Source organism: Acomys minous (genome assembly GCF_964271855.1).
Source record: "Acomys minous genome assembly, chromosome: 18".
NCBI classification, from domain to species: domain Eukaryota; kingdom Metazoa; phylum Chordata; class Mammalia; order Rodentia; family Muridae; genus Acomys; species Acomys minous.
This window is the reverse complement of record NC_140501.1, coordinates 43,908,050-43,934,417: the sequence shown is the minus strand read 5'-3', so window position 1 is coordinate 43,934,417 and position 26,368 is coordinate 43,908,050. Positions and strand designations below refer to the sequence as shown.

Here is a 26,368-nt window from a genome sequence, read left to right as displayed (position 1 = left end):
GCACACAATCATTTCTAATTCTAGTTCCAAGGGATCTGATGTCCTCTTCTGAACTCTGCAGGCACCATGGATACATGCAGACAGACAGACATACTTGCAGGCAAAAACAAAAACCAAAACACAAACAAACAAAACCCACATAAAATAAATACATCTAAACAAACAATCAAACAAAAAAACTCTTTCAAAATAATAAATTTTTAAAAATCTAGCCAGAAAAAAACTATTGCAAGGCAAGCAAAGATTTCCACTGATACACAGATCTCTGGATTGAGTGGAGAAGAAACAACCACAGCTGGGAATAATTAGGAAACCCACCTCCAAAACCCAATTAAAAGGTCTTTCAGGGAACATGAGTAGAGTATTTAAGCAAACAAGGGGAAGAAAGGTATTTGTGTCAAGTAAACAGAGGAATAATGCCACAGATTAGAGATACAGTAAATTTCATGTAATGCCTCCATTTTGTGGTAGAAGACGATCATTGAGGTGAAGAGAAGGGGATACAATTTTGCATCCTTACAGTATCAAGAATTAAAAACAAAACAAAACCCACAAAGCACTTCAAGTACTGTTTCACAACTCGTGGTAAAGAATACAGAAAGCCAGAAAAGAAACTGAACAAGCCAGAGCTAGAGGAGGAAAGCTACATTAAGGGTCACCTCCACAGAGAAAGAGAAGGGACACACCCTGGTCAGCAGGTCACCATGTGTTTCCTAGTCCCACAGGTTATCTCTAGGTTTCACAAACCAGTAAACTATAGTAAATGATTCAAGCAATTAAGAATTTCCTTCTAATAACATGTCAACAGAAACATCAAGAACAGAGACATTTAGACTTTGTACATAAAAAAATACAAGGAAACTGATGCTAAAATCTACATAAGCTAATTAATTATTACATTTTACTTATTTATATTTATGTGTGTGTGTGTGTGTGTGTGTGTGTGAGAGAGAGAGAGAGAGAGAGAGAGAGTTTTCGCCTCCTATCATGTGGGGGGAGGGGAGAGAGAGAGAGAGAGAGAGAGAGAGAGAGAGAGAGAGAGAGAGAGAGAGAGAGAGAGTTTTCGCCTCCTATCATGTGGGTCCTGGGGATTAAACTCAGGTCCTCAGCCTTGGCAGCTCGTGCATTTACCCACTAAGCTATTTTGCTGGCTCCAGCCAATGGTTTGGTTTTGGGTTTGGTTTGGTTTGTACTGTCTGCAGCCAAACTTATCCCTAAGTCCCAATGTAGGGGACACAGGGCCCATGAACAGCAGAGCTTGCTGTGGCAGCCATCTGGGCCAGCTCCCACCATTGAAAGGATGGAAACTGAATTTGACTTGACTGCAGGCTAAGAGGGTGGGGGACAAAGGGGAAGGCAGAGGATGAGTGTCTGAAACAAATGATGGTCAGAATGTGTTTAGGACTTAGCTACAAAACGATGAGCACCTAAAGGCACTCACTCATCTCCAGGTTACTAGATTCTCTTTTAAGTTACTTAAATATATACAATTATTTATAAAATAAAATATAAACTACTATTATTTTTAAAAAGCGTTATTTTAAAGCCACCCAAAAGACAAGTACCTATGCAGAGACGACCAGAAACAAAAACATCTTGAAATCAGGGAATCTAGAAAATGACAGACTTTAGTACATTCCAAAAAAATTCATTTTCTAGACTCATGGTGTTTTGTTGATTTTTTGAGACAGGGTTTCTCTGTGTAACAGCTCTGGCTGTCCTGGACTCTCTTTGTAGATCGGGCTGTCCTGAAACACACAGAGATCTGTCTGCCTCTGACTCCTGAGTGCTGGGAATGTTTTTAAGACACCTACCTACAATAGGCATTTATTTAGAAATATTCTCTTGCCTGTCCAAAATTCTAGCTCATATCACCATGGGCTACTATTACATATGTAGAAGAGTAATGTAAGGCTATAAGGTGATAAAGATGAAAACAAAACATTTTTTTTGGTTTGGTGTAGCCCTGGCTGCCCAGGAACTCAATCTGTGGACCAGGCTGGCCTTGAACTCAGAGAGTAACCTGCCTCTGTCCCCAGAGTGCTGGGATTAAAGGTGTGCACTACCACTGCCTGATTGAAAAAAAAATGTTTTTAAGCAGAAGAAAATGCCACTGACAACTACTCTTCACAAACTACCCCCATGCACTTTACAACTGCTTGCTAATTCTACCTTCAGTTTACAAATGGAGACACTGAAGTTTAGCAAAGAGTAAGCCACTGCAGATCAAAGCCCCCTCTCTACTACAATATAGTCTCCCTCCCTTTAAAAATCAGAACGCAGTTTCTCACCCCAACTCCATTTTTGAAACAGTGTTTATCAGCAATACAATTCAGAGTAAAAGCAGTCCACCTGAAAATTGTTTTTAAGAACATTAGGAAAAAATGACCATGTCTGAGTAACGGATACATTTGAAGCATTTATTATTCATTCAAAGAATCCCCAAAGGGTCTTTCTTTCTTGTTGTTGTTGTTTTTGTTTATTTGTTTGTTTTTGAGACAAGGTTTCTCTGTGTAGTCCTGGCTGTCCTGGACTCACTTTGCAGACCAGGCTGGCCTCAAACTCACAGCGATCCTCCTGCCTCTGCTTCCTGAGTGCTGGGATTAAAGGCGTGCGCTACTAAGTCTGGCTCAAAGGGTCATTCTTAACTAAGTTTTTTCACTCTTGATTTATTGTCTGATGCTTAGTGTTAATTGTCAACTTGGGGGATGGGCCTCTGGCTGCACCTGCTATTGAGGTGGGAAGCACTGCCCTCTGTGGTGGCACCATTCCCTGGCAGGGACCCTGTGAATGGACAAAGGTAATGGAGCAGCAGCATGCATTTAGCCTCTCTGCTTCCTGACTGTGGATTCCATGTGACCAGCTGCTTCAGGCTTTTGATGGCTTGTCTTCCTCGCCATGATGGCCTATGCACAGTGAACTATGACCACAAGCCCTTTCTCCTGTAAGTTGATTTCTTGTTAAGAGTATCTTGTCACATCAATAGGAAAAGAAACTAAGAAAGCTACTGTGAATAGGCCAATACATTTCAAGCTGCCTCTAGCTAAAATAAGTAACTCTTCCCGTATTAGGGCAGTCAGTGAGAAGGGAAGGAGATGCGTGAAAAGAACTGATGTCACAGACTATGACTCTCACTTTGATGGCTACTTGTGACAAGGATAAGAGTCTGGCAATTTATCTATTCATTCACTCACTCATTAATCCACTCCCTCTCTCTTCTCTCTTCTCTCAATCTCTCCCTCTCTCTCTCTCTCTCTCTCTCTCTCTCTCTCTCTCTCTCTCTCATATACAGAAAGAAATGGTAATGTCTTCAGATCACCTCCTAAAGATAGCACCAAGACAAAATTAATTAGTGCAACAGATTAAGGTAATTTTATGACAGCTACCAAGTATAACAAACCTGTAGAAATAATTAACAGCACAATTCATGCTGAAACAAAAATTGAGAAAATAAAAACAATAATTTTCCATGCTCTAAATAATACAGACCAAATTAGATCAGAGCTCAAAATTAAGAAAAATATACATATTAAAAACTGGATTTTAACATTGAAGAAAGTAAAAAAATAAGTGTGAGGACAGACAGATCAGAATGGCTCAGTAAGCCATCAACTCTTCAATATGTCTAAACAGCTTGGAGGGTAAACACTGACAAGCAGCTATAATTCTGCATGCAGAACAAAAGGTGTGTGTGTGTGTGTGTGTGTGTGTGTGTGTGTGTGTGTGTCTGTCTAATTATTTATCTAATACAGGCACAAAGTGGAAACAGGTCTAGGTATAGACTGCAGTGCTCCAGACTGGATGTCAAGTTAAACAGTAATATGAATGACTACCTAGCTTCAATGTTATGGTTCTTATCAAAGAAACGTATAAACTGTGGTAGGCAGTTTCTAAATACTATGGTCAATAATAACAGTCCCTTGTAGGGCTGGAGAGACAGTTCAGTAGGCACAGAAAGCATTAGAAGCCAAGTTCAAAACTGCAAGATACACGTGAACAGGCACAAATCTGTACAGCTAGGGATGGCAGGCAGAGGCCCTCCTGTGGAACTGACTAGCTCCTGATGCACTTAGAGGCCTTGTCTTCTTCCCAATCTAAGGACAGATATAAGGAAGATACCCAGGGCTGATCTCTGTTTTCTACATGCACACATACACTGCTCCATCCCCATGGCGCGCCTTCGCGCACAAACACACACACACACACACACACACACACACACACACACACACACACACACACACGAATCCCCTTTGCCTCTGGCCTTGCACATGCTGGTCTCAAGAAGTCAGGTTGGTAAGACAGCCCAGCAGGTAAAGGCACTTGCCACCAAGCATGTGACCCAAGTGTGGCCCCAGGAAGCCACACAGTGAAAGAATTCAAACTGTGCAAGCTATCCTTGAGGACACACACACACATACACACACACCACAAACAACCAAACATAAAGCAAGACATTTATGTTTCTCATTTTCATGAGAAATCTCTGCACAATAAATCTCATCTTGCTGGATCCCTGGCTTCTTAAAGGGCCTAGACTTTTTTAATCAATTTGGTATGAATTTAGAAAATAATTATTTGCTAAACAAAATAGTTTAATGAGTCCTCTTAGAACATTTCCCCCTTTTAGCTTTAACATTTTTAACTTCAGAAAAACACTGAGAATAATATAATGAATACTTATATGTCCCAAACCTGCACTAAATTTAACACATTCTACTCATAATGATACAACTTTCCAGGAAGATGCCTACTAACTCAAAGTACACTGCTAGGTTCAACTTCCCAAATTCATAGGCAGTAAGAAAATAGGCTAATTTGTTGCTAAGTTCCCCAGAGTTTTGAATAATAAAAATGGGAGGGAAAACAGAAAAGGGGAGCAGGGGGTAGGTATTTCTTCCTTCTTGAGTTGCCTGCCCCGTGACTAGATGTAGCTAGATACGTGCTGCAGCACACGATGGAGACCAGGGAAGCCGACTCTAAGTGAAGCGAGTCAGAAGCAGCGCCAGAGCCAACTCCCAGCCAAGTGCAGATGCGAGAACCACTCACCGGCATCAGCTGTGCAAAAGGCCTTCCAGCCTAACTGATGCCCACACATCCATGGGAATGTTGCCTCACTATTTTAAGCTCCATTTTGGGGTATTTTCTTACCCAGAAATAAACTGCTAAACAGTGCTGAGAACTGCTAATGATCCTAAGTGCCTGGCTGAAGCAAGGCAAGTGCTCTCTGGAGGAAAGAACTTTGATGTCAGCGATGGGAATTCTTCAATACAGACTATGCAATACCTGTGCAGTAAGGAACACAGCAACAACCAGCTAGGACATCTAGAAACTCAAAAACCACAGTAGACACAAGACATCCCTCAGTGAGCTAGAACATGCAGAGTATATAGCATGGAAGGGAAAGCCAAAGGCAAGGCAAGGCAAGAGTAGAGATGCAGGACATATAATGAAGCAGCCAGGCATGTGTTCAAGGCATTTGTTCCATCAGCATTTCAGAGGAAGGAAGAAAAGGACAGAGCAGAGACAACACTTAAAGGGATATGTGAAAATGTCCTACAATTGAAGAAATTGTAGTCACTAGGCACGAAGCTCAATGAATCCTAGGCAGTTTAAAGGAGTAACCTCACAGAAAACCTACTGAGACTGTAAAGTATCAAAAAGAAATCCCAAACGCTTTCTTTAAATTAAAAAAAAAAAATGCATCCTGGGCTGGAGAGATGGCTCAGGGGTTAAGAGGCTGTGCTTCCAAAAGTCCTGAATTCAATTCCCAGATCTCTAAAATGAGATCTGGTGCCCCTTCTGGTGTGCAGGTGTACATGCAGGCAGAGCACTGTATACACAATAAATAAATATTTTTAAAATATGCATCCTATGTCAAGAAGCATCCATGGGTGAGAGCTGCTGAAGGACTCCATCCCTCTGGAACTATATGCCAAAAGAAAACTCTTAAGTGGCTTTTGGTCATATTTTATCACAGCAACGGAAGAGTAACTAATACAAATGTCAATCACAAAATACTAAATACTTTATGCTCTATCTACTATACAAAGCTTCCAAAATGGTTGGAGTGGGACCAATAGATGACTGCTACTTGATAAAAACAGTTCAAAATGAATGTTGTGATAGGAGCACTGCACTGTAGACATACAACTAGCAAACTGTGCCTGTCATACAGTGAAATGTGAATTATACCTCAATAAAACTACAATATAGGCAGGTGTGGTGGCGCACGCCTTTAATCCCAGCACTCGGGAGACAGAGGCAGGCGGATAGCTGTGAGTTCGAGGCCAGCCTGGTCTACAAAGTGAGTCCAGGACAGCCAAGGCTACACAGAAAAATCCTGCCTCGAAAAACGGAAAAAACAAACAAACCAAACAAAAAACCCTACAATATAAAAAGTGACCAAATGCAAATACACTTTTTCTTTATAAAGACTATCAAGTAATGTCAGACTCATTTATAGATGAGATTAGGTTATAAAAATTGGAGAAATTCAAAACCAGGAAGCTTTCACTCCAGAACTAATTATCTCTTTATATTACTCTTTGGGATAGCTCAGGGAGGAGAAATCCCAGAGGGAGAAGGACCCAGACTAAAGTAATTACTATGAGGTGAGCAAACCTAGATTTGCTTCCACATAATCCAGATCAGGCAGATATGACAGAGGTAAATCATTAACAACTAGCCATTTATTATTAGTGTGTGAAGGCTGGATAGTGGCTGAATATGGAGAGTTTATAAATAGTCTCTGTAAAAAGAAAAATACAACCATACATAGCAAGCTTACAAAATATTAACAGTATTATGAAATCAGTTTTACAAAGTTACTTGCCTTTCTACAAAAATGATATAGCCAATTATTTTCAAATAAGTCTGGTTGGCTAAACATTTTACATAGCACTGCAGTAGTCACCAAAACAAAGCAGAGCTCTTTAAAATCAAAGTTATTTCATTTTACATATGATCTAATTCAGTTTATAGCTGACAGAATGCGATTCTTACTACTTATAAAATGTCACTATAGACAGGTAACACTAAACATTAGTCAATCAGACAATATATCAATATACCAATTGATTAGTTAGTTCCAATGAAGGCAAGCAAGTACCACAACTGTAAGACCCTAACCTGAATTATAAATACTTTCTCTCTTTTTTTTAATTTAAAATTTTTTACATATGTATTTATATTATTATACATATGTACGATAAATTACCTGCAGCAAGAAGAACCATGAAACAATCAGAAATTATATGTTACATTCATAATGTTTTGGCTATTTGTATTTGGCAAGAATCATAAATAATTAAAGCTATTATTTCCACTGAAGAGTAACTATGAATAATAACTGTAAATGTAAACATTTTTCCAGAGGTATTTAAGGCAATTTTATAATCACAAATATTGTACAGCTAGTGTAACTGAGGTACTGTGCACTGTCTGAATTAAAGGCAAGATAAAATCCTGTAAAACAGACTATACGTTAGAATGAACAGACAATGGTTGATTTTTGTACACTTTGCCCACAAATGTCACAACCATTCTTCAATCTTCAGAAGACACAAGATGAGTACATTCTTCAGGATGATATCTGTAGCTGTATGACAGTTACCTTCAGAAGCTAACACCGGTTGGCCTTTCATAAGAACGTGGTAGGCCTAAATCACGCTGAGCACCTGTGGAATCAAGTGCTAAATGTAACGTCTCTCTTTTCCCCAAACCTTTACTTCTCAGTATTTGGAGATGTTAGCACCATGGCGCAAACATCTGGAAGGACTACCAACCTTCTACACTCCCCACACATTTCCAGGGAATTCAGTCTTTTCATGAGCACCATTTTTCCTTTTTTTCCTTCCACCTTTGCCCTTTGCTCAGGTCTGTGCAGAGCAGCTCAGGACCACTCAGTGGTGGCTCCAACCCACTCGGTGGCCTGCGCTGTGGAAGCTGCTGTCCAGTCCTCAGTGGCTGGCTGGGCACTCCAGTCCTCAGTAGGGAACTGCTGGGTGGGCACGGAGGGCACCTGTACACCCACACACCAGTCTGCCGCCTCAGCTGAACGGCGGTGAACTCAGGAAGTAGCGCAGTCCATTCGTCCTGGAATTCCTCCTTGGTCACAGCCTTCTTAGCAGCAGCCTTCTCCTCTTCCTCAACCTCCTTTGGGTCTCTGTAGAAGTAGGGATCAGGCCAAATGTCCCATGGTTGCTCATGGGAGATATTGCCACGCATGGGAAGTACTCTCTGGGCCAGCATCCAACACATTAGACCCACTGAGTGCGCTCCCTGTTGTTGCATGGGATGGCAATGTCCACATAGTGCAGAGGAGAATCCATGTTGAACAGAGTGATGGTGGGCGGGTTGACGTAAGAGGCCTCTGTTCGGGGCTGGTGCTCCACCCTGGGGTCAGCCACCACTGGAAGCCATGGCTCCCTGAAGGCTGCTTGGATCTGGTTAGTGAAAGTCCCAGGCAGAAGCAAGCAGCAATGGGAGTGGCTCCAGTGGCAGCAGCAAATTTCAGCACAGCTCATTGGCTAGTGCTCCTGGAGGAGATGGCACATCAGTAGGGTTTTCCATGGAAACCATAGCCTAGGTTGCAGGCAACAGCCTCTCCTAGGTCCTCTTCAGATTTATGGTGTAGATGCCATCACTCTTCCTTTTGTAGATGTACTGTTCCATCTGGAAGTCAAGGTTGGAGCCCTCTAAGTGGGTTCTCCCCCTTATAAATGCCACTTCAGGGTGCAAGAGGCTTTACCTGCTGGTGTGAAGCACCTAGCTGAGGTTCTGGATGCTCAGGGACACTTTTCTTACTCTTCCAATATAATTTTGCTGGGTTTTTGTTTGTTTTGGGTTTTGTTTTGTTTTTTCCTCTTTTGCTTCCACTGAAGCCCTTCTCTTCCCATCCACAGTCTGCACTGAATCCTTTGGAAAGCAGAACCCAAGATTCCTCAAAATGCCCAGTTTTCAGACTAGCCACATCTCTATCCTCACCCCTTTTTACTCTTCTCCCCTAAGCTGTCAAAATGAGTCTCTGCGAAGCCGTCTTGGATGAGTTCCAGATACCAAGTGCCGGGCTCTCCTGCACTTCATCTCTACATTCTCCAGCTTTCAGAAGTATCAACTTCAAAGCTACAGAATCTACTAGAGTTTTATTCACTCATAAAGGCGGTTTCCGGGGGAGACATTCCATGTACAAAGCAGCTCATTAGCTTAGAAAAAAATGTCACTTAGTGGAAATGATTTTATTTCAAGAATAAAAAAACCCATGAAAAGTAATTCAAATAAATTACCTGCATCACTGATTCAACTGACATTCACTTTCCACACATACTTTAACGTGCTTCTAAGTCATGTCAGATGAAAAATATTAAAAAGCTGTTAAGTCAGAGAAAGAAAAATTAATTGGAGACCCAAATTAAGTGATAAATTTACCAGCCCATGTGTCTCAATGAGCTAACTCATCTCTTCTTTATTTAAAAAGAAAAGGAAAATATATGTTGCTAGCACAACTCTCAAGTTTGGTGTTTTATTAATGTACTATTACTAAACAACACCTTATCTATGTAGAATCTATGCTGGAACATGTACAAAAGGAATGTGCATTACAAGGGAGAGTATTAATCCAGATCTAAGAATTAAAAATCAAAGTAAGAGTTGGGTGTGGTGGCACACACCTTTAATCCCAGCACTTGGGAGGCAGAGGCAGGCAGATCCCTGTGGGGTTGAAACCTAGTCTCCATACTAAGTACCAGGCCAATTAAGACTACATAATGCGATTCTGTCTCGAGAAAACAAACAAATCATCAAAGTAGTGCTGGTGAGATGGCTTAGTCGGAAGGCACTTAACACCTGCGCCCTAAGCTCCATTCCCAAGGACCCACATGTGTCTTACAAATTGTCTTCTGATCACCCCAATATACATACACACACACACACACACACACACACACACACACACACACACACACACACACACGAAAGGACGAAAGGAGAGAGCGGAAGAGCAAGAGGGAGGGAAGGGAGAAGGAGAGGGATAGGAAAGAGAACTAGCCAATGCATATACATATGCTCCAAGACTATCACTGAAAGCATCCCTTCACCTTCCTGAATAAAGAGGTAAGGTTACATTCATCTTTATCTTGATCCCTCCAGAAACCAACTGCGAGACACAGTGTGAAAGGGAGGTAACTGTCAGGACACACTGAGAGAGGACTGGGGAAGAGGAACCAAAAGAAGTCAATGAGGAGACTAGAAAACCAGTGCTAGCTAACCCTCCTTGTAGACTGCTGCTTGACCCAGCTACAGAACTCCACAGGCAGCACAGGACACTTGCTCAGAGTGTCCCTCCCAACTACTGATTAATGGAAATAACCATTTACTCCCACTAAATCTCAGGTTAGATTGGCAGGCTGTCCATAGGGTCAAGAGTTATTAGTAGTCTGGCACTCTGTTCATGCCACCCTGTGAGCAGGCTAGCTAGCAGAAGAAACAGCTGCCAGGCAGACACAGAGACGCCACAATGTAGAAGTTAGTCCAGGTACACAGAAATATTAGAACCAAAGGGCATTCATGGGTGGGCACAGGCATCCTTTATGCCAGTCCAAAGCCACAGGAGCCTATCCATTTGTGCATACAAGAAACATCAGTGTTCAACAAGACACAGCACAGAAAGCTATGGAAACTGCTCTAAACCGGCCAAATTATAGTATGTAACAAGTTACACAGTAAGGAGAAAATCTATTACATCACCACAGGCATAAAAATTTACAGTCGTATGTAAGATACTGAAGCTGTAAACAACCCTGGTGGGGGATTTTTTTTTTTCTCTATTAAGGGATATAACCATACTTTCATCCCTCAACTATTCTTAAGAAAGGCTCTTCAGAAGGAAGGGTAAGGAGAAGCAAAGCAGCGTGCATCTGCGGAAGCAGCTAGTGATAATGCATCTATGAAAGAATCTGAGCACTGACACACACAGAGTGCTTTTAAAACACCAACCAGGATGGAGCTCAGCTGCTGTTCTCTTCAAACACAGCAGTCTTTCAGAATACGCTGGCTCAGCAGCAACACCCCTCTCCCTGGCCAAGCCACAGCTCCTAACTTCTACCAGTTGGTAGGAAAATACAAGACTGTGGTTTCATTTCAGAACCTTAACTTGCTTATTGAGTGACTTTGTATAATGGAATATAAAGTGAAAGAAAATTTTTATGTTAAACTTAGTGAAACTGGTCTTTCTCTTCTGATCAATATCGTTCATATTCCAAGTAAGAAACTGACTCTGTAACCTGAAGTTTGCACACAAGTTATAAGTAACGTCGCTCCTGGGAGAGACACCTTTGAAGCACTTCAGTAACATTTTTTATCCCACTCATTGTATAAATTCTCACAGATGCTTGCCTTTATCTTGTTAAGATTTAGTTTTAAAGTCTTCTGCTTCTTGGCTTTTGGTCATGTTGGATTGGCAAAACTTCATATTTCCAAACATGTCCGTTGTTAATTTTACTAAGAAACTAAAAATAACATATCCCCCCAGATGGCCTCCAATGTGACCCCAGTGCTTGGAAATGCCCTAGAAGTGATCTTCTACTTGGACACATCTTCATCACACACAGAATGCCCATGCATGCCCCCACAGCAGTGAGAATGCCCTGACAGACTGCATCTCCCCAGTGATGCTCTGCAATACAAACCACGCTTTCTTACTTTGGAAAAATGAAATACAGAAAACAAAATGTATTTAAAGAAGAGAAAATTAAAAATTAAAGAAGCCATCTGAGCATTAACAGCTCTCACTATACCTATGGAGACATTTAAGGATTTATGTTAGTTTTATGGCTATCACAGTGGTTTGTGATTGTGTGTGTGTGTGTGTGTGTGTGTTGGAAGAAGGACACCATACAGAGTTGTGTACTGAGAAATTTAAGGGTGGAATGATATGCTGAAATCATTAGCATAACTGTGACAGGCGAAAGGGCAGAGGCTGTGCTACGCCTGAACAACACTAGCTACACCTGGTCTCCTTAGATGGAAATGAAGACATGACTGCTCTTAGGGAGGCTTCAGAAATGCGAGACCGGGGCTGGAAAGACGCTCAGCACTTAAAGCACTGGCCGTTCTTCCAGAGGCCTGGGTTTAATTCCCAGCACCCACATGGCAGCTCACAAACATCTGTAATTCCAGTCTCAGGGGATCTGAAGTCTCCTCATTCAGCAGGGCACATACATTGTACACAAACATACAAGTAGGCAAAACACCTAAACACAAAAGGAAAATTAAAACTAAATGGTAAAAAGAGAACTGTAAAAACACTAATATTAAAATTAAACTGTGTCAATGGCAAACTTCAAAGATATAACTTACATATTGAAACTAGTTTTTCTGCACTGACTTAGTTTGTAAAGATGCTAAGTTCTCCCTAAGAACTTGGGTCTACAGGAGTCTAACTAAACAAAGAAGCAACTTCATGAACTGGAAGCTACAGCAAACCCAAAAGCAGCTTCATATCCTCTGCCACTCTCTCTAGGCACGACAAGTCTTCTAAGTTCTCCATAGTTGTTTTACCAACCTGGAAACAGGCAGGTTTGGTCAAAGGTAGGTATCAAAGCACCTCAAGAATAGGTTAATTTGGGGCTGGAGAGATGACTCGGCAGTTAAGAGCACCTGCTGGTCTTACAGAGGACCCAAGCTCCAATCCCAACACCCCTGTTGGTGGGCTCACAACTATCTAACTCCAGCTCTAGGGAACTCAATGTTTCTGGCCTCCATGAACACCAGTACGCATGCATGTACACATGCATGCAAACACACACCTATACATACTAAAATAAATCTTTTTTAAAAAGGTAAGTAAGTAAGTATGACATAAAACTAAAGTAAAACTTTTTAATGTTTTTTGACTTTATTTGAACTGGACAGTCAGGTCCACTAGAAAATGTACAGCAATGATGAGAAATAGGAAAAACTGGGCTGGAAAGACAGATCCGTCATTAGGAGCATGGGCTGCTCTCCAGAAGACCCAGGTTTTAAGTTCCCAGCTAACTCTAGTTCCAGAGGATCCAATGTCCTCTTCTGGCTTCCTCCAGCAACACACATACATATGGTGTAAAGACATACATGAAGGCAAAACATCCAATCACATAAAAATACAAATAAACCAGTCTTCTTACCTAACTAGGAAGACAAAAATGGATCAAAAATGATAGACACAGCCTCCTGAGGAACAATACTCCAAAATGTTAGCTGATTCAGGAGGAAAACATTGTCAGTGTGATTACAACAACACAGATGATGAAGAGGAGGCTACGTTACGAAATTACAAAACCGCCTAAGTGTCACAGCTGAGCAGAATGCAAGCAAGCATCTTCCATCCTACTCTACAGAGTATTCATGCTTCCACTGGAACACTGGCCTGTTCAGCTTCTTACTGGCGCAGCTTGTACCACAAATGTCTACCAAAATTACAGGATTTTTTTTAACTCTAAAAGAAAAAAACTAATCTTGTGACCATATACTCTCACTTTCAAAAACAGCTCTATTATCTACGTATTGAGCTTCCATCGCTGCAGAAATACAGAGGCCATTGCTTAATTCGGCTCTGAAGCCTGTACTGGTTCTCCCCTAGCTGTGAAGACATGGAGAGAAGTGCAGTGAGTCCCGCTCGCTCGCTCGCACAGCAGCTCCAGAGCACATGCTCCCTCTGGAGAGGCAGGTGTGGGCTGGGAATCGCTGTACCGAAAATCATCTCTAGTCTTGAAAACAGAAATTGTAGTACTTACAAAACTGACAACTGGAAGAGGTTCTAAACTGGTCTCTATACTTTCCTAAAGATTTCAACTATTGCGTCATAAAAACTGAGGGCTGGCTATGTTGGCCTGGGAAGCAGATCAGTGTTTGCTCAGCCATCATCAGAGAAGCTTCCTCCTGCCGTGAATGGCAACAAATAGAGACTCACAACTGGACAACACGCAGAGGGAGAGACCATGGAAACCCATTCCTACAGGGGATGCCTCCATCAAATCTCACATCTCAGGCCTCAGGAAACCTGAGTGGAGATGGAGGGCACCAAGGAAGCAAGGTCTTCAGATACAGCAAGACTGACAAATGTATGAATTCTCAGAGACAGTGGCAGCATGCGTAGGTCCCAGTGCTGAGTGGAAGTGGACACAAAGTCCACATCCCTAACGCAGAAGCTATCTCCAATTGGCAATCGGTCAACAAAGGAAAACGTATACAAACCTTACTCAAGGACTTTTGTATACGCATGCTGGTAATAGATGGCCAGTGCAAAACAAACTCAATGGTATTTTTGGAGATATTTTTGTTTTTTCATGCTTTGTTAGGCATTGTTTTTAACTTTCTCAGTCTTTGGCGTATGTGTGATGCTTTTCAATCTGTGTTTTTATGGGTTTTCCCTGTGCCTGTGTATGTGCTTCTTGTCATTTTCCTTTTCTGTTTGCTTTGTTCTACTCTGGTTTGTCTTATTTGCCTGTTTATTTTCTAAAAAGTGAGAGAGAAAAGCCTGGTGGTGGTGCCTGCCTTTAATCCCAGTACTAGGGAGGCAGAGGCAGGTGGATCGCTGTGAGTTCCAGGCCAGACTGGTCTACAAAATGAGTCCAGGACAGCCAAGGTTACACAGAGAAACCCTGTCTCAAAAAGCTAAAAGAAAAAAAAGAGAAAGACGGCATGGAGCTGATGGTTAAGGAGGTGTGATCTGGGAGGAGACGAGAGAGGGGATCCCTAAAATTATACAACATGAAAAAAAATCTATTTTCAATAAATAAATAAAAATAGGAGTAAATCATTTAATTTCAGTGATTTTTGTCATTCCCTTTCTTTGAATCCCCCTCACCCTGTCCTCAGTTTAAGGCTACCACATAAACCAGCTCCCTGTTTCTGCACACATACTTGAATATGAACTGCACAAACACTCTTTTTACTCTCTTCCAACCACTGAATAAAGGAACATTTCTACTATTCCACCTAGTGTTCCAGAGACACAGTTCAGGCAGTTGGCAGTGAATCCACAGCAGACACTGAGGCCAACCACAAACCTTGGAGGCAGCTCAGAGAACTCTACACCACACTAAACTGTGATTTCCATCTCTGCTCTCCTCCTAAGTGTTGTGACCGGGAAGGAGTCAGCAGACGAAGAAGAAAGTAGGGAAACAGCGCTTCTCTCCTCCTATGGGAGCCTCTAAAATCACCCGGGAAACAAGAAAGCCCAAAACAGTTGCTAAGGTAGACAGGGTGTGGAGATGACTGAGAAGTGACACACAGGAAGAAGGGATGTGGGGAGTGGAGGAAGGCCTGAAGGGTGTGTGCTGTTGACGTGGGCACAGCCACGTTAAGGACCATACCCTCACAGCCACAGAAAAACGCCAACCCCGCCCCCCACCTTCACCAGGAAAACATTCAGAGAGATGACAAAGCCTTCCTCTGGTTCATGCATAGATGTTGTTATTGTGTGCATAAAATGTCCACTACAGCCCCCTGTGCCCCCAATACTTACGGCCAGAGGGCTGCTTCTCTATGGAGACTGCTCGATCCCAGATCAGCTAAGCCTACCCCTCATTCAGCTGTACACCATAAACCCCGTCTCCTTGACATAGCTACGTGCAATAGCCTGTGTCTCTATCCAAGTGTGCAGAATAAGCATGCTGAGCTTCCTAGGTGCTGGGGTTTCTTTGTCAAAACGCCCAGACTACTCAAGCCCAGCTTTCCTGTGGGACCTTCTCTTCATTCTCTCATTGCCCTAGTCAGGTCCCTCCCTAGGCTGTCCAAAGACAGAGCAAAGAGAGACAAACTAGATCACATAACAAGGCCCAGAAGCATGGACACAGGCCACTGTAGTGTTTCTGTTACTTACTTTTACTTCAAAAGGAGACTGCCTAATTTGTTAGAAAAAGAATCCACCTTACTTTCTGTTAGGGTCTTTCACCACACCAGGAGCTCACCTAACTGACTAAGCTGGTTAGCCATCAAGCTCCAGGGAGCCATCCATGTGGCTCTGCCGCCCCAGTGCTGGGGTTACAGACACATCACGCCTGACATGTTTTTCCCAAGGGCACTGGGGACCTGAACTCAGGCCCTCGTGGTCGGGAAGCACTTTACAAAAGAGCCATCTCTTCATCACAGGGAGACTTTTAAAAACAATATTTCAGCAGAAGCAAACAAGAGGGGCGAATCAGAGAGTGACCAAGAGCTTTAACTTTTCAACTGCATGGCGCAGCCCTCAGAGGTCCTTGCCCCAGGGTTTTGGGGAGAATTAAACTGACAGTACATGGAAAGATAAGTCATTTGTAAGAGAAGTATAACAAATTCTTAAGAAAACTGACTGACTGTGGATCAAGTCCAGTTTATTCATAAGCGCATAAGGCCTGATTGTTAAAGCGCACTAAATTAGCATTCCCCAGAACTGGGTCTAAAGAGCCCTAGGGAATCCTCAACATCTACTGGGTATCCACAAGGCCCGAATGGCTCTTATTAAATTATGTAATTGCCTTTTGATGCTCTGATTCTTGCAATGACGGTACGAAAGCCACAGTGGATAAAACTGATGGTGTCACTACAAATCAAGGCAGTGGCAACAGACCTCACCAGGGTGCTCTTCAGGACCTCTTACTACTGGCTTCTGGTTTGTTTTTTAAGTTAGTTTCATTTCACGTCTCTCTTCTTCCCTCAAGTAAATAAATCTTTAACATTCTGTCATGTCAAATGCAAGGCACACACGAAGCATTTCTGCTCCTACTGGGTAATGTGGCTGCCTTAGCAGACAGACCAAGGTGAGTGAGCTGCCAGTCTCACTACTTTTTTTCAGTGAAAATCATTGCTAACTTGAAAAAAAAAAAAACCAACTGGCAGATAAACCAGTTATTCGGACTCAAGTATCTGAACAATATTTTTTTCAAACTTGAATGAGAAACACTCATCTTTTCAAAGAAAACACCTCAATCATACTTAACAAGTATAGTTTTTGTAGAATTTTAGTTTTGAAAATTTGTGTCCAATGCTTTAAGCTCAGCAGCTTTCTAATACTAAAATTCTTTTCTGAGAAAATCAACGGAGCTACTAGTGAACACAAACATCTTCATAAGCGTAATGAAACAGGTGGCAGTGCAAAGAACTGTTCAAGTCATGGCTGAAGTGTAGGGACATACACTGTTCCAGAACCTAGTCTGGAGTGAAAGATCACTCCAGGGGTTTGTGGGTTTGTGGGTGGGTTTTTTTGGGGTGGGGGGCCACAACATGGTCTCTCTATGTAGCCCTTGCTGTCCTGAAACTGGCTATGAAGACCAGACTGGTCTTGAACTCACAGAGCTCCTCCTGCCTTTGCTGGGACTATAGGCATGCACCATCACATCTGTCCTTTAATAAGGATTTTAACATGTTACCCCGCTTCTGCTAACATTTTAGGAAGGCGAAGTAAAAATCTCTAGGAGCCCCATCCTATGGCAATTAGTAATACAAATCTATGATAACTTTAGGAAACAGTGGAGGAGGCCACGTTTCAAACTAGTGGGAAAAAATCTAATGAGAATGTATTTTGAATGCTAACAGGCTCACATGCATACACTGAGAGCTGGAATTCCAATCTCTCAAAAATCAAATACCATATACTCCATTCCATACACACGTGGTAAGATGCAGCAGTTACACTCTCCATAGCCACTCCAAACTTCAGCTGAAAATGGAGGCCCAGCCTTACTTCAAGCTTCACTCACCACCTTGCAGGGCAAACCATATGCAGCAGATTGAAAATTCCTCAGTGCCAGCTCAGATTTCACAAGACTAATAACTCAGCATCCTCAAGGAGAATCTCTACGCTAAACATTTTCTTCAAACTTAGGCATTCTGAAGCATACTATAGTCTACAGCACCCTGGGCTGCAACACAGTACCAAAGAAAGTGTTTCAGAGTATGCAAGGCACGTCAGGGCCAATTATCTTGGCTGCTACTTTCATCTGGGGATTAGGTTTTTAAGATGTGTAGAGGAGCTAACCAAGCCTCACTGCACACAATGCTGAACTGGGTTAATTAACAAAGAGAAGGGGGGGCGGGCGTCTATCCAAAAAATATAATAAGCAAAAGCAGAGTGTGGAACAAGAGAACTTCATACTCAGTCCTGAACCTCCAGTATCTTAAAACAAGCTGTAACTTTCCAAAGGAGAAAGGCAGTCCATGCAAGTCACTAATAAGCTACTTCATTTTTAAAGTACTGAAAAGTATCTCTAGAGTGCATGTAAGTCTTAGCAGGTAACAAAGATTTCACCCCATTCGCTCTGCTCAATTCTGCTCTACTGGGCACCATCGGAATAGTCCTGAGATCCATCCTCAGCTCAGCAAGTTTAATAAGGGACAAAATAAGTCATAGAAATCTTCCTGCCGAGAGAATCTAAGTAAGGTAAGTGTCTTCGTTACTTTTCTACTGTCCTGACAAAACAGTGTGACCAAGACAACTTATAAAAGAAAGTGTTTAATTTGGCTTACAGTTTCAGAGGATTAGAGTCCATGAAGGTGGAACAAAGACAGGTGGATTGCTGTGAGATTGAGGCCAGCCTGGTCTACAAAGTGCGTCCAGGACAGCCAGGGTGACAGAGAGAAACCTTGTCTCGAAAAGCCCAAATAAATAAATAAATAAATAAATAAATAAATAAATATCAAGTGCATGATGGTCATTGAGTATAAGACTAGACCTCTGTCACTGCTGCCACACTGTCATTGCCTCCTGAGTCTAGCCTTGTCCGCATAGGTCTCTTCTCAGGCCATTAGTCAGGATGAGCCTTTACAATGTAAACTGACTTTCTTGATGCACCCCCTGTTTATGGCTTCCCTAAGTATATACCAAAATCTTCACAAGGGCTTCTACATTCCTTCACATCTGTACTACTAACTCCTGCTCGACAGCCTAAGAATCTACTTAGGCTCATCCAGTGCTGACCTTCCTGCTATTCCTTGAACACGACAGACTGGCTCTCACCCTAGTACCTCTGTGATGACATGTTCCCTGTCTGTCCTGAAAGTATCGGGCTGGCTAACAGCAAGCTGGCTGGTGTTGCTGCCTTCAGCTTCTCTCAAGATATCATCAAGCAGCATTCATACCACTAAACCCAGTACCACATGGGAGACTCTCACCCACTACCAAGTTTACCTGGCAGCTTGGTCTGCACCGTCGGCCTGTTCTAAACGGCAGCTTCTCTGTGCTGACCCAGAGGACACACTTCCCAGGAGATTTCACACAATGACGTTAGGCTCTCTTTAATCACAGCTGATTCCTCAGCCCCAGTGAAGCAAAGGTTTCACTTCCAGATTCTTTTTAATTTAAAACTCTTCACTCTATTCTCAAGCAGCTGCACTCTTCACCAAAATATCCGAATAGTCTCTAGGCCAATATTCTTCTTTAAAACCTCTTGAGCCAGGGCCCCTCTGTTCAAATCACCCTCAGAACCAATGTCTTCCATACTCATTAAGCCCCTTCTAAAGCCTTCAACTGCTTTTCTGATCCAAAGTCCATCTTCCATCAAACAAAAGCACGGTCAGGCCGATGACTGCAGTCCCCAGTCCTTGGTACCAACTTCTGTCTTCGTTAGGTTTTTACTGCTGAGAAGGGGCACTATGTCCACAGAAATCTTACACAAAACAAAACCAAAAATCATGTCATTGGGGCTGGCTTACGGTTTCCAAGGTTCAGTTCCTTACCATCATGTCAGGAAGTGTAGTGGCAGGCAGTTAAGCACGGTGCTAGAGAAGGAGTCAAGAGTTCTCTATCTTGAGCTGAACACTTGCAGATTCTTAATGCAAACTATCACATAATCTGAACCCTCACAAGCCAGGCCTCCATCTTGTGTACTTCTCTCAATCTTCTTACCTTCAAAGGCCCCTTGTAGCTCATGAAACTCTATAACTACTCAACAGCTTTCCCAAAGTTCCTAACACCTCCACAATTCTCCAAAAAGAAAAGGATGCTCTTGTGCATCACAGCAATATCCCACTCTCTGGTTCTAGTTTGCTTTCTGTTTCTGTGATAAACAGAATGACCCCAAACTAAGTTAGAGAAGGAAGGGTTTACTTGACTTAGACTTCACAACCCCAGTCCATCACAAGGAGAAGTCAGGGAAGGAACCATGGAGACATACTCCTTACTGCATTTCTTCCTGGTTCTGCTCAGCTTGCTTCTTTCTGCAACCAAGGACCACTTGCCCAGCGGGGCACTGCCCCAGTAGTCTGGGCCCACAAGCACCAAACATTAATGAAGAAAACGCCCCACGAGCATGCCCCCGAGGCCAACTTATGAAGACAATTCCACAACCGAAGCTCCCTCTTGCCAGGTGACTCAGTTTGTCTCAAGATGACAGAAACCACATGGTGTATACCCCTCATCCTGTTTCCCCAGATGACCTGTAGTCAGACATACAGTTTACCTGTTACCATTCCCTGCTGTCTCCTCTCCTCAAGCACTACAGAGGTTGAGACTTTGCTCACTTAAGTTCCATAAGCCTAAAAGAGGACAAAGTAGGCAGCAACATCAACCTCCTGAATTAATGAGCTGCTACCAAGAGATTTAAAAAAATTAAATCCGAGCAGAGAAGCCATGTCCGTCACTTTAAGTATTTCCTAAGCCAGCCTTATCCATCCAGATGCTCATGTCTCAACCCTCTAGAAACCACTCCAAACTCGTAGCCTCCAACCCCTCACATCACGGGAGGCTGTCAGATGACCTCTGCTAACTCTAGAACACGGACCCCTTTCTAGTCCCACAACATCAGCTCACTATTTCCTCATCTCTGAAGTCTACAACTGAGTTCTGCTTTACTTCAGCTGGGACTTTCTTTTGGATAGATCAGGCAGAGCAAACCGGTAAACAAGCAAAAGAACAGTCAGCAATAACTCAACGTTCAAAAAATGAATACTTTCTTTTTTTTCCTACTCATGTAAGTACTCATATACTTCAAAGTCCGGCCCAAATCTCAGCATTTCTGAAAGTCTTTTCCAGGACCTTCAGGCAAAGACCATGCCACACTCTTTCTTTTTGTATGAGCCACATTCAAGGACTCACTGTAGCAATTGTTTCTAAAGATTAGCTGCCTCAGTGGACAGAAATCTGGTCCTGTTATAGCACAGAACCTGGCACTAGAAAATTTGTGCAACAGATAAATGAAGACTTGTCCAGAATTGGCAGTTATAAAGAAAAACTGGCAGTTATAAGAGAAAACTTGGGCAAAAAAAGATGGCTCAGTGGGTGAGGGTGCTTGCCTTAACCATGGCAACCTGAGCCTAAATCTGGGATTCACACAGTGGAAACAGAGAACCAACTTCTATAAACAGTCCTCTGATCTCCACACACACACACTATGGTACAGACATTGTTGCATGCCTACACACATAAACACACAAAACAAATATAATTTAAAATTTAGGGGAAAGTACTAAATAGAACACCCAAACTGAGGCACTATAAATGGAAAGTACACAAGGCATTTTCAGAGATAAATAAGACATTAGATATGCCCACAAAATATTGAAATGAACCTTTTAGACGTTTACACAGAAATGCAGAGGTGGAAGAAGAACCAACCCAAGACAAGCTGAACATCCAATCAAGAACAAATTAATTTGCTTAATAAAATGCTAATACTATGAGGATAGTTTTGCTAAGGGGAAGCATTATAAAGTACACTATTAATCCCCTCAAATTCCATCCCTCAGTCACTCAAATATGTAAAACTCAAACATGGCTTAAAGAAAGTCTCTCAAAAGCCAGCAAAATTATGTAACAGAAGGAAAAGGTTATTACAACTAAAACTCTAAACATACTGAACTTAACACTTTCATTTTCATTTTCTCATAAAAGTTCACATTTGGGCTGTGCATGGTGGTGCACACCTTTAATCCTAGCAGTTGGCAGAGGCAGGTGGATTGCTGTGAGTTTGAAGCCAGCCTGGTCTACAAAGTGAGTCTAGGACAGCCAAGGCTACACAGAGAGACCCTGTCTTGAAAAAACAAAAAAACAAAACAAAACAAAACAAAAAAGTTTACATTTAAAGCTTAAAAAAAAAAGTTTATATTTAAAGCTGGAGAGATCGCTCAGCAGTTGAGAGCACTGTTTGCTCTTCCAGAGGTCCTGAGTTCAATTCCCAGCAACCACATGGTGACTCACAACCATTTATACTGGAATCTGATGCCCTCTTCTGGCATGCCGGTGTACATGCAGATAGAGCACTCATACATAAAATAAATAAATAAGTCCTTTTTTTTTTGGTCTTTCGAGACAAGGTTTCTCTGTGCAGCCTTGGCTGTCCTAGAGTCACTTTGCAGACCAGGCTGGCCTTGAACTCACAGTGATCTACCTGCCTCTGCCTCCCGAGTGCTGGGATTAAAGGCATGCGCCACCACGCCCAGCTTAAATAAGTCTTTTGTTAAGCCTACATTTTATAGACCAGTACACTACTTAAAATAGTGGCTAAAAATACTTATTTTTCAAAAATTATCTATGTATGTGTTTGCATACATATATGGAGGTGTGTGTTTGGAGGGCAGAGATCAACCTGGGCTATTTCCCTCAATTACCTTTCCACCTTTTTGTCTGTATGGTGTGTGGTTCCATGTGGAGATGCACAGGCATGTATATGCATGCATGTATGGAGACATCTTCCTTATTCACCTTATTTTTTGAGAGAGCTTGCCAGCAAGCTCCACAGACCCACCTGTGTCTGCCTTTCCAGTCGTGAGATTACAGGCTCACAGCCAAAGCTGACTTCTGTATTGGTTCTGAGGATCTGCTGGATCTGAGGTTTTCATGCCTGAGCTAGCCCCTGCTCCCAAAATAACTATTTTTAAAAGAAGCAAGTACAGTTCTATGCATGAGGGGAAATGCAAAATAATTCAAAATAATGCCTACCTCATTTAATACATTTCAATATAAAATCTCTGTATAAAATGGATCAGGGACTCATACTTTGGCAAAATTAATGATCAATCAAGGTACTGCTATGTCATAGCTCTGTAGTTTTTCTTAATCATAGACCTGAGACTCTACTGAATGTTATTGTGCTGCACTATTTAAAAAACAAAACAAAAATGAGAAGCAAACACAACAAACAAACAAAGGTATATGTGGAACACAAACCTGTTCCTCTGCATTTGTCACAGTGGAACTCCCTAGAGACACAAACAAGTCATTTCTCGAGGGCTGTCTTAATGGTGAGCAACAGCTAGTGGGCAGGACTCCAGGGGGATGAACTGCTGCTAACTCTAAAGCCTTGTTTCTTGGTCATCCATGCAAATGAGAAACACTAAATGTAAGACCACTTCCTCACTGGGCTCTATTAAATGATTTTGATTACACTGGGCTGAATGAATGTACATACCTAGAAAATAACTTGGAAATACTCAAAAATAGGAAATAATATTAATAGTAGTTGTAATGACACATGTACTGAGAACTCGCTATATACTAAGCACTGTTTTAAGCATTTTGAATATATTTATAATTTAATTGTCAATAATTATCCTGATTTCACCAAGAAAGGGACAAAGAAAGTCATGGACAATGACTTACAAAAGAACCAGCAAAAAATTCCCATCTACAAAGTAAGCTTCCGCTCTACAAAAAGTGCCCTGAGTTCTAGAGAGCGAGAACATCCTGTGCAAACGCTAGTCCCACCACTCTTCCATCCGCTCTGCTCTCTAAGTTTACACCCAAATGGAAATCAAGCCCTTCTCAGGAAATGGTCAAATTTTCATTCAACACAAGGAAACTACAAAGCAGAAAGACTGCCTTATATTAAACACACAGGTAGACAAAACAATAGGAAAACAAGTGCATCTTTTTCCATAGCCTGTGCCAAGATAATCCTGAAACCATATCCCTGGGAGCATGCTTGTTACCAGAAACAGAACGCGACATGTTTGCAAAAAGTACACTGAAGAATTTAAAAGATGAAAACTAAAGAACAATTTTTCAGAACAACACGTTAGTTTTCTAAATCATAACCAGAGCTAAAGCATGCAATGGAAAAATAAGTCACATACTTATAAAATATAGAAACAGGATGCTTTTTGTGCAAGGCAAGTGTGAGCCTTGCCCAGGACTCTGCCTCTGTTGTGCTTAGCCGTGCAAGTAGAGAAGCCTCAGAGGATCAACAATCTTCACTCCCACCCTTCCAAAGGCTGACTTCAGACTTCCTGTGTATACATGCACTGGGCCCTGAACAATGCAACATATAATAAACAGCTACTGACTGGCCGAACCTTCCCCAACATAAAAGTATATTTTCTATCTCACACAATGAATTAATATAACATCAAAATAATAAGGGTAAAATCAATCCTTTGTCTCTGGCTTCACATCCCTAAAGTTATACTCGTTGTTTTAGAGTCTCTATTCAGGGGAGGAGAAAGAAAAGAACTAGATCAGTTTATGTAACTACTGGAAAGCTAAACTCAATCTATGACAAAAATGCTATGTGAGACTTCTTAAAAACAACATTCTTAGCATACATAATATCTTATAGCTTGCTTTAAAATGCTTGACCCAATAAAATTAATTTTTTTCTTTTACATAACCAGTAACTTTTTTTAATTAGATAGGAGAAAATTAATTCTAATGAATGGAGGGGGGGTGCTGCTTTAATTTCGAAAATTCAGTGAAAGATTAAAAAAAAAAAAACTAACAAAAACAAGCCAACAAAAGTTTTCCTCCACAATTGATTCACAAACTGAACCAGTTGTTCCTGGCTTATTGAACTGTTCAAATGTCATGGAACTTTTTAGAAGCTAATGTAAATAGAAGTTAATCTTTATACACTACAAAGGCCTTCAAAACACAAAGCACACATGCACAGATTACAAACTAACCCATTCCCTAACACTGAGCACTGTTTTTCCCCCTTAATTAATCTATTCACTTTACATCCTGACTAAGCACTTTTCAAAGCATAACTTATATTTGCCCTGTATCAATTCAGCAAAGCCAGTTAGGGCGGCCTTAGTTGGCAAGACTCGGCTTCTTAGAGAGCAGCCGTTCCATCTCTTCCACTTGGTAAAGTTCATACGCAAGTGGAATTAAGCTCTTCTAGGTAACGGTCAAAATTTCATTCTCCATCACAAGGAAAATACAAGAGCAGAAGAACTGCGTGATATGAGACATATAGGTAGACAAAATGGTGGGCGGTAACAACCGTAAACAAAGAGAACAGGTGTGCGGGCTGAGAGAGTGGAGCCACAGCACACAGTTCTGCCCCCCTTACCTGAGGCGCTCTCAGTAAACACTGTTAATGTCTGTCCTCCAACACTCTGCAAGACAAACGGATGCTCTCTAGGAGCGCTGACTGAAGCTGGTTTCCCACCGATATCATGAATATTTGCAAGATCCTCATTCAAAGTAAATGATACCTAAAGCCAAATTATGCAAAGCTTATTAAAACAGACATTTATATTCAAAGCATCTATACAGACATCTTGATTATGAATTTTAAAAATCTTTTTAAAGATGTGAGTCTCATAAACATTTATTTCTTAGACGTCACCATGAAATCCTTAATGCTCAGTTATGAACAGAAGATTTATGCTCATGTGTCAGAACGATGACGCTTGTGTACCAATGAAGCTTGTCTCTGGTCTGTGGCTGAAGAAGTCTTTCCAGAACAACACTGATGTCACCGTTTCCCTGACATCCCTAAATGCAACATGTGCTTAGCACACAGGAGAAAAGCAGCACTCACTGCGTAAGGATTTTAATACTGAGAAATCAACTGACTTGAAAGAGGTAAGGAGCAAACTAGGCCTAAAAAGCTTTAAAGGTTTAAAAACCTCTATGCACAGAATAAATCCATTTTTAGGCTTAATAACTATTGCATGAATATAGGGTGCTATTTTATTTTTAAATACTTTAAAACATGCCATTTTGAAGGATAACTTCAATAATATGGTGTAGAATAAAAAGCATTCTTTCCAAATGGTCTATACCATATGTCATCTTTCCCCTAAAGGATAAATGTTATATTAAAAATATTTATAAAATCGCTGGTTTTCCAACTAGACAGAAAGATTAACTATATGGCTACCACTCTGAAAGGTACCACATACATGGTATGAACTAGACGCAATGGCAGAAAATCTAACATCCTCAAAATTCTATATCAATGTCTCTGTCCCACAGAAATAGTGCTAAAATATTACTAAAACCACATTCTGTTTCACAGTGCTTAGGTCAAAGAGGAAAAAGTGTTCACAATGAACTTAGAAGAGTCCACTTGCACATCCAAGTACCATTTCCACCTTTATGTGTTCTGGACCACCAGACATTCACTTCAACTGGAGTTGTCCAGAATGCAAATGACTGAATATTCTCTCAGTGGTCTGTTGTTGTTGATCT

General features: G+C 41.6%; 1 protein-coding gene and 1 long non-coding RNA gene across 3 annotated transcripts in view; both read right to left on the bottom strand.

Annotated features, from left to right (window-relative positions):
- Positions 1-26,368, bottom strand: part of GTF2F2 (general transcription factor IIF subunit 2) — a 115,398-nt gene that overhangs the window by 74,135 nt on the left and 14,895 nt on the right. Inside the window, exon 4 of the mRNA XM_084767111.1 lies at positions 25,242-25,386. Coding sequence (XP_084623237.1) covers positions 25,242-25,386 — 145 coding nt within the window. The remainder of the gene's footprint in view (positions 1-25,241; positions 25,387-26,368) is intronic.
- On the bottom strand, positions 18,454-25,225 carry LOC311588959. 2 transcript variants are annotated; one of them, XR_014776379.1, is made up of 2 exons: positions 22,351-25,225; positions 18,454-21,931 (listed from the first exon to the last, which is right to left on the bottom strand). It is a non-coding gene; the product is annotated as an uncharacterized lncRNA (long non-coding RNA). The 2 variants fall into 2 exon arrangements; XR_014776380.1 differs by having other exon boundaries at positions 22,394-22,407.